Below are 9,294 nucleotides of genomic sequence, written 5' to 3' on the forward strand. Positions count from 1 at the left end.
CCAAACACTGGCTGTAGACAGGGTCTTTTATGTTTTTTGGGAGTTTCAGGGCCACCATAGTTTCTACTACACACTTCACAGCCCGTTCACATTCCCATGTCGTCAAATACGGACACCAGAGATGATCTGTTAGTTGCAATCTGCAGCTTCACCCCCACATGCCACTAAATCCTACACACTGGTCGTTTAAGGCCAGTATTGTGAAATAATATCAAGACTTCCTCCATGTTTCATCTTGCAGTCCATCAACTGCTGTTGCTGTCATTTTTCTCACATTGTCAGCCCACCAGAACTGTCAGAGCTGCTCTCTCAGACCTACAGTCTCTATCTCTCTGCCCTTGAGTCCAGGTAAGCTGCTTGTCACATTATCTTGTACTGATGTCCCACAGCAGCACATCCAGCAGTCAGTGTCGACCTGTTGGCTCACATTTCCTTCCTGTTTACCACTCGCTTCTCCTGACCTGCAGGGGTCACGGCTCCATTGTGTGTCCCCTGGCTTGTGTTACCTACTGGCTTCCCCAACCTTGTCCTGCTTTCAGTCATGTACCCTAACCCTGCCCCATCCCCCACACACATTCTCACTGCTCCACCCAATGTCTGCAGAGGATCGGAAACTGATAACAGCAGATATTGATACATGATGATCTAATTAGCTCTTTGTCTCTCTGTGCATGTCCAGTGTTTTTGTCTTGGCAGACAACAGTTTGTCTATAAATAACATGCTCTGGTATGCACATACATTTCTATGTACAGTACATACATAATTAATATAAGTTAATTCAAATGGTGTATGTCTAAATTAGGTTTCAAAACATTTCATCTAATTCATTTTCTTTTGAACAATGTCCTCAATAAAGTTTTTTTCATTATAATGTTGACATTACTACACCTCCTATATGCATGGATGCCCAAAATTTGCTTTTGCATACTTTTAAAGATTTCAACCCAGTCTTTCTTTTTACATTTATAATGATTTATACTATTTATAACAATGTTAAGTTCAAACTAAGACTTATGCTTGAGCACACCACTATCTTTTTAGACTGTAAGTATGTACAAGTACGCTCAAATACACATCATTACTTCTGAATGTTATCGCTATCTCTCAAAGGATCCCTCCAGCTTTGTCTTTGCTCATACTCACATACATAATTGTAACTTGCAGGATGTTAAAAGCTTGTTTCACTCTACTTTATACTTGATCTTATGTACATCGCTGCATGTTTATTGCAAAACACTAAATGATTTATGGATTTGAGGTATAAAAATGACTGATATTGTCTGAAATGGTCACTGCTTATAACATATGAAATTGTGAATAAATCAGGTTGGCCTTGTCAGAGTTATATCACTTCATAGTGACTGTGACAGTGATATGACAAGACACACATTTGGCTGAAGAAAGAACGCTCTTACAACTGAAAATCTGAATCAACACATACCACACTTTTAGCCACGACCTCCTAATACCAGGGTTTGCCCCATAGCTCTGAGTAGCAGGTGTCTGCTGTAATAGTCAGCTTCTCCCTGTAATATACAGGTAATTGAAATGACACCAAGGTGGAACCAGTGAAAGAACGCATGGGACTGTATTTTGGCGCCTCTAGTGGGTGGGTGAATAGTGAAGTAGTTGTTAGTTTTAATCCCCTGAATCCTGTAAGTGCAGAGAATGAAAAAGCTGTATGCTATTTAAAGTCTCTTGGAGGAGGCATGCAGAGTTGTGAGATGGTCAATCTGTCTGAGAATTTGGGTGAGCGTGATAAAATGATTCTTCTTTAATATCCTGAGCAAGCTGTTCTGAGCTGCCAAGGAAACCTGGCAAAGGAATACATGTAATGCTAGCATTCTCAGCTACAGCATTCTGCAGAGTTTGCATCTCTTAATCGCACACAAACATTCTCACTCACACTGATTCCTGTATTAACAACAACCCTGATGTGCGTGTGTTTATGTGCATACTTAGGATTATGTGTGTTTGCATGGATGGTCATCTGTGTCTGATCTCATATTTGATTTTTGCAAATGCATTGGGTTTGTGTGTGCGTGTGTGTGTGTGTGTCTGTGTGGTTTGTTACCCCAGCCTGAGCAGCACCAAGGTTCAACTGGGTTTATTTACAAAGCTGAGGTCAGGTGTCACTCGATCCAGCCGCGGTGACACTCAGGTGGCCATCAAGGTCACCTCCTCTGCTTTTTCCCTGCACTAGCTATCTCACTGTATAAACTCTCTCACACACACACACATCTGTACTGTATTTACACCTCCATCAGAAACCCTGGGTTTTCAGGATTCTTACTTATCATATATCTGTGTGTTAGGTACGGGTAAGTGAGGAGCCCACAGAATTGTAAAGAAAATGGTGTGTTTGTTTTGTGCATAGGCACATCTGGATCATCATGTATGGATCCCACTCTCATGAAACATTTCAACGCTCCCTTGACTATACAGTTTTCTTTTCTTGGCACACCTGATGTCATCTCAAACCACATCAAGAAGACATACTGTTCAGAAACACACAAACATGTACACTTGAATAGAAATAACGAAAAGAACTGCAGTTTTTTGGATTTTATTATTTTATTTTCTCAGTAATTTGGTAAATTGTACATTTATTTGTGAAATACCGCTTTATGATCTCTGTAAAACATATGAAAAAAAAAACTAAAAACATGATGAAAATGTGTATGTCTGTGGACCAGAGCGAATCTTGCAAAATAAAAAGAATCAAAAGAATTTATCTAACCAGATGGAAAACGACTAAATCTAAGAGAGCCCTTATAGCAGTGGAATAGAGGGAGGAGGTTGGAGGCGGGGTCTCATTGAGTTGGAGAGATGAGGTCCAGTTGTTTAGGACATGACCATGGCCTGGAACTCTGTAGAGAAAAAAAAACATGAGTAAGATGTGACACCCGATAATTTATCTCATCTGTCTGATACCAGCCTCAACTAGAAAATGTGTGTTTTATATTTAGCAACAATAAAGATATGAAACCACTAGAGAGGTAGAGCTAGCACTGTAAGTCAGTGGCACTGTTGTGCTCTAAAGTTGAGCAAGTCTGAAGTTGAGCATGTCAATGATGTGATTTGTCTAATCAATTAAACTAAACATGCTACTGAAGGACAGAAAAGGGAGTAGAACTATGTATGCTACGTCAAACTCCCCCCTTTCTCGTATACTGACCCCCTAAAACAAACCAGACTGTTGTAAATACAACAAATTTAGTCAATCTGCAATCTAATTGAAAACATAACATTTTTTTTTTTTCTAATCACACATACATATATCAAATATCTTATATCAAATAAGTCTCGATCCTCTCACCATCTGCTCCAATCCGGCCATCGCTGTCGTCATCAGCAGCACACAGGAAGTCCTTGATCTCCTTGTCTGTCAGAGCGCGAGCCCCAGGGGAAAACCTCTGGAGGAAAAACCTGGCATACATAAAGCCACGGGGAAGAAGTTAAAGTCAGAGTAACAACTGGACACATAGCAATAACCATAAAGGCAGAAATCGGTAACAGACACAGAGGTTCAATCTGTCCTACAAAAGCTACAGTTATCAAGTATTTTGTGCTGCCGTACAGCCAGGAACACAATTTCTAGTGAGCAGACAGTCTATTACAATGGTTACACATTAACAGTCGCCTTCCCATAAGTGGTGTTAAAGTTTTTGCATCGGTTATGTTCTGAGGGTGAAAGATATAAAGGTGTGTGCAGACTGTGCTTCAGTGATCCGTTTGACATATAATGTGGAAAACAATGTGAGTTTGTGTCAATAAGTTGGATAAACTAATGATGTACGAGGATCTTCTTAACATGCAACATGAAAACTGAATTGAAATGTGATTATTTCCCAAGACAACTTCTAGTCTCTCCTCCTGTCTAAGGGACCGGCAAATACAGCCAAAGTCTGTCGTTAATGAAGCGGCCACTGACTCACTTGAGCTCTTCCTCCTCAATGAAACCATTGCCATCGTTGTCCAGGATCCCAAAAACCTTCTTCACATCCTGGGGGCTCTTCTTGGTGAGGCCACACACCTGGAAGAACTTCTTGGGGCAGAAGGAGTCTGGGGCTGAAGGAGGATACAGAGTCAGGAACAGCAAGAGCTAATTTTCCATATTTGGTAGTCAAGTTTTTTCACTAAACTAGAATGAAGACAAAGTCTCTGGAAGATCAGACAGTTTAAATTGTGGAGACATGATAACATATGTTGTTGGTATGTTAGATCATCTTAAGGTATTATTAAGTGTGCTGTAAATTATCTAACCTTTTCTTAGTATGGAAAAATATTCATCCTCAATGCTCCCTGTGGAATATTTTGTATTTTATCACCTCCAAAAATAAAACAAACATGTCTGGAGTTGTGCCTAATTGATGCTGTTAAATTATCAATAAAGCCTTAACCATACTGTATTTAACTTGGCCCCTATGCATCTTTCCCTATCAACATTTTCACAGTCTTCTTGGAGGCATAACATAGAGACAACCAGTCTGACTGCACAGACTCCAGTAGAAATACTGTATAGAACTTTAAAAAAAAAATCGAATAAAGAGAGCAATAATGATATTGGTGGAAGACGATACCTTGGCAGTCCTTGATAGCGCTGTCGATGGCATCAGCGGAGAGGATAGATGAGAACGACATTTTATTCCTGTAAGAGGAACAAACCATGGTGAATTATTAACATATGTGGCCGTGCAGGTACAGGAGCAAAAAGTCTAACTTGACACTGGTGGAGACAAGGAGGTGTCCGGGTGACATTACTGACCGATAAAGTCAGGAGAGAGAAAGCCTTTAAATCCTAGATTCTTATTCAAATTAGAATGTAAAATAATTGCTCCGCTAAGTTACAGTCTCAGCCCACACATTAGACATTATAAAACTTTCTCGCTTTGGCTTTTTCTTTTCTTTTTTTGGTCACCCCCGACGCAAATCAGTCTCCTCTTTTACGCACGCCATTATTTCACCTGCCATCTAACTTAAAGCAGCATCGGAAGCGCTCTAAAGTGCGCTCAATAAACCGGAGCCAGAGAATCCGTCTCTACAAAATCTTTCTAAAACAACCTTTTAAAAAGAAGCAAAAAGCAAGAAGCAGCCACTCTCCGTCATCAAAGAGGGCTTAGCAACCTCCCTGCATCCACAAAGCAACTTACCGTGTTAGGGGGGTGTTCTCGGCGGGTCGGTGATCCTGCAAGAGAGGTAAGGCTATGTGGTGACTGTTGTCTGTCAAGGCGGATTTATATAGGTCTGATTGCAGTGACAATAGGGATTGCTTGAGTTACCTGTCTATGGATCAAATTCTAACTGCCCGCCCCTGATCCAATTTCTCAGCTAACTAATTAACCTTTACTATTTATAACGCCCGGGGACACAAAGACCGCACCGTGGACATCTGTAACGCCCTTGTAAATAGCAAATTAAGTTAAAAAGCGCATTCTTCTCTCCATCCGCCACTCCCTCCCGTCATCCCCGCACCCCACCTCCTCTCACCTCTAGAATTATATAGTACAGTAAATGCAGGGAGGCTGCAACTGCAATCTCTCTCTCTCTCCGTTTCTCCCTCTCCTGCTGTTTCTGCACCCCCCCCAACCACCCCCACCCTTTCATGCAGATATCCTTTTACAGGCAGCAGTCCCAAAACGAGCACATCTAAGCCACGTTCCCGCTGCAAATGTGCCCTTATTGTTACACTTGAGGTGAGTTATGGGAAATAAAATGTCCCTTTAATGACCCTTTGGTGACCCTTTAATATCATATTTGTTATAGTATTGCGGGAGGACTGTGTCAATGGCGTTAGTGTGAGATTATTAGTCATACCTGAGAGGTCGGCCCATACACAACCTGGCATTCTGAGGCGCTTCACCTGCCCAGGTCGGCCTTGGATACATTGAGTATCTACCTAGTTGCCTCAGATTCACAACAGATGGGGGTTAATATTATTTCCAACCAAATCTAATATAACCCCAAACACATAGCTGTTCATGCTGAATGTCAGGGACGCTTTAGAGCCTTCTCGCTCTCTCATACTGACATGGGGGACAGTCTCACTAAAATGCTTTGTCAACTGTGCTGATTAAGGGACCCGAGGTCACCCTCTGATGCCGGTGTCCCGTCCAGCCTTGATGGTGATGATGATGCATTATGTGCAGTGTCCCAGGTATTCACATGCACTGTTTGAATAGAGGTATAGCCTACCAGTCTGAGGTCATACAGGGTTGAACGTAGGCTTCATTTCTGCTGGTGTTGATCATCTTGTTTGTTCCTGTTTTCTGAAAAGCCAGGGCTGCGCAATGGCCTTTTTTCTGTCCAGTTTGTTGCAAAAGGACCACATTCAGGTTGTCTTTTTTATTTTTTTATCGAGGGCATATATGGCCCCGGGTGGGTCTGACATACAAACACATTCAGGGGTCATTAAGCACATTTCTGGGAGAGTGTTCCCTGCGGCAGCTCACGGAAAAGGAAGGTTATTTCTCTCCAGGATTTAAGGTTAGCTGAAGTTGCGCATAATGCAGCAGTGTATGGGGTGGAGAAAGGCAGTGCTGAAACTGTGTCAACATTTTCAAATGAATTCATAGTCGTTGCACACAATATTAAACCTGCAACCCAAACATTAGATGCTTCAGTTTATTAAACAGTCCCGCAGAGATGTCTCAGGATTCAGAGGGCTGTGTGTCCAAAATATCTGCAGCCTGACTCTCTGGGATATCCTTGAATATAACAAAAGGCAGGGACACGGGAGCCCCCGGCCAGCTTCCTCACATTAAGGAAGTCAGCCACTTAATGCGCGTGCGAGTGTGCGTGGGGCGCGGGCGACTCCTGGCAGCTCTGAGCTCTCGCACGCGTCAGCTGGCGACCGTGAGCTGCGGGAGACGCTGGCCCTGCAGCGGCGTCATGACACACGCTAAAGATCCTTTTAAACTTTATTTAAGAGGCCTGTAGACAGAAAACGAATGTGGATAGAAATCACTTATTATACTTGGATCTTACTTATTTATTCTTTTTTTATGTATGTCTTTTTCTTATGATGTGATTAAAGAGCAGGTGACTTTTACGCACAGTGGATGCAAGGTTTTTGTTTTGTTTATTTATCTGGCAGCATCCTGGCGTCTTTCATCATTGGATAAAAGCTTGTATCTCCGGTGGTTTGTCATTGTCAATCTTTCCTAAACCTAATCCCAGCGCCAACTTGTTAATGGGGCCCCTCAACAAGTGATGCCCGATAGTCTTCATTCTCGTGAAGCTGCACTCCTGAGCAGGTAAAGAGAAACTCAATCATCTCCTCCAGGCTGTGTGTGAAAAAGAGACTGAGGACACCGGATCGAGAGCAGCGGTGCGGCTTTACCCACACCCGGTGCATGATGTCATGCGCCATGTTGATACCGCACAGACTATACGGTTACTGCGCGATCATTTATTCATTTACATTTGCTAATGTTCTTTAGAAGCCTCGCTCCTGTACATATACACTGGCGTATAGATCCTCCTCCTTCAGTCTGAGACAGGATTTAACTCTGTCAGTTAACAGAATTGTTTCTTCCTGATATGTATGATGAGTTCAATGTGAATTGGGGTCCTTTAGTTAAACCCAGGCTCCTCTTCCTGGGATGCGCGAAGAGTGGGAATCAAATGTCCAAAGGGTGTTTGTTTGTTTTTATCGCCAAATGATTTACTGTAACGTGTTGTCTCTGTCCCAACTTCTACTCTTAATGGACTTGACTCCATCTAGTGGCTGCAGGGTGGAGTTGCATGATTGTACCCCAACCCACACACACGCACACACACACACGTACACAGCACGATCCTCCCTTGGTAAATGGGACTCCCTGCGCACCCGAACTCGTCCGTGGATGAGTGTGTAGAATAAAGGAGGAATGCAAATGGCAGGTAGAGAGATAGATAGAGAGAGAGAGAGAGAGAGAGCAACTCCCACGCACCGTTTCCGATGCAAGCGCACAGTTCTGTCCCCTTGATGCAGTCTCTCCACAGCCTCACACTCACAACACTGTGTGACTGGCTGTCGTCAGCGGCACAGGCAATCCGCTTGCTGGAGGGAGGGACGGAGATGATCGGCGGAACGCACTCTGTCCGGTGTCCTACTCAAGTGTGTGTGTGTGTGTGTGTGTGTGTGTGTTGCGTTTGTCTGTTTGATCGCCTTACGCATGCAGTCTATCCATTAGCTGGTTTATTTATCTAGAGTCTCTGCGTTTCGTTAACCAGCCATATCTGTCCAGATTTGTCTGTCCAGATTTCAGCCTCCCCTGTTGGCGCGCACACAAGCGTTTACGCGCGCGCAGAAGACACGTTTTTCAAAACAGAGAATGTGTTAAATGAGGGTGAACTGAAGGAAAATAGCCCACAGTGCCCTTGCAACATGCACATGTTTTCACCGACAAGCTGCTGGCAAATAAAGAAATAAAATGAGATTTAAGTCTCTGAGACTGGAGTGGAGACAGAGGGAGGGAGGGAGGGAGTGGGGTCTATGAGAAAGTAGCAGTTCCTTTTTTGAGAGCCTGATGGCACTGTGGGCTTCAGATACTGCAGACAAACACACACACACACACACACACACACTTTCGCAATACACAGTCCTTTGCAGTAGGTGGGCCCTGGAGTGTGTTGTCTAATATCTGATCCTTTGTCTATTTCCTGTGATTTTAAAGAGAGTCTCAGTCGTAATCAGTCAGAGATTGCAGAGGGTTTTAAAGGCAGGAAGAGTAAATATGTCGATTGAGGAAACTCTTCTCTTGGCCAATCAACTGTTCTCCTTTCACCGCCTTCAGTGTGATACCAAAGTGAGAGAAGATGATGTTCCTAAATATATGATAATGGCGGGAATTCAGCATCTCTGGATCTTCCTGAATATTCTGGGATCAATTCATGATGAATTAAGTGAGTGTTTTAATGCATTTAAAGTCAATTTTAGTAGCTGAGTGATAGGACTCATTGGTAAACATGGTCCATGGTGTTCATTGATTATCTAAGGTTTGTGGGAGGACAGCAAAGCGGATTGATTCCTTAACATTCGCCTCTGCTCAACCATGATAGGGTTGGGGGTTCATTCATTTAGTCATGATGAAAAGAGGCCAACAAGACGAAGATCGAATCAGCATTCATATGTAGGTCTTGGACCAGTGTCTACGGAAGCCGAGAACGGCCATGGATTTGTTTTTTTTATGCACTGTTATCTCGTGATAACGACTTATTATCTCGTTATCTCGACATAACAAAGATCGTTATCTCGTGATAAGGAATTAATTAATAATGTGTTCGTCTTGACCTGGACAGGCCTGAAC

General features: G+C 43.0%; 1 protein-coding gene across 1 annotated transcript; it reads right to left on the reverse strand.

The window, feature by feature from the left end:
• Positions 1–2,562: 2,562 nt before the first annotated feature.
• On the reverse strand, positions 2,563–5,462 carry pvalb8 (parvalbumin 8). Its single transcript, XM_035655197.1, has 6 exons — positions 5,284–5,462; positions 5,155–5,189; positions 4,585–4,652; positions 3,940–4,072; positions 3,321–3,430; positions 2,563–2,871 (listed from the first exon to the last, which is right to left on the reverse strand). The coding sequence occupies exons 3-6, from the start codon at positions 4,643–4,645 to the stop codon at positions 2,846–2,848; spliced, it is 330 nt and encodes a 109-aa protein (XP_035511090.1). The 5' UTR covers positions 4,646–4,652; positions 5,155–5,189; positions 5,284–5,462; the 3' UTR covers positions 2,563–2,845.
• Positions 5,463–9,294: the final 3,832 nt, after the last annotated feature.

The sequence above is a fragment of the Morone saxatilis genome, unplaced genomic scaffold, assembly GCF_004916995.1.
Source record: "Morone saxatilis isolate NCDOM2014 unplaced genomic scaffold, NCSU_SB_2.0 Contig14, whole genome shotgun sequence".
NCBI lineage: Eukaryota > Metazoa > Chordata > Actinopteri > Moronidae > Morone > Morone saxatilis.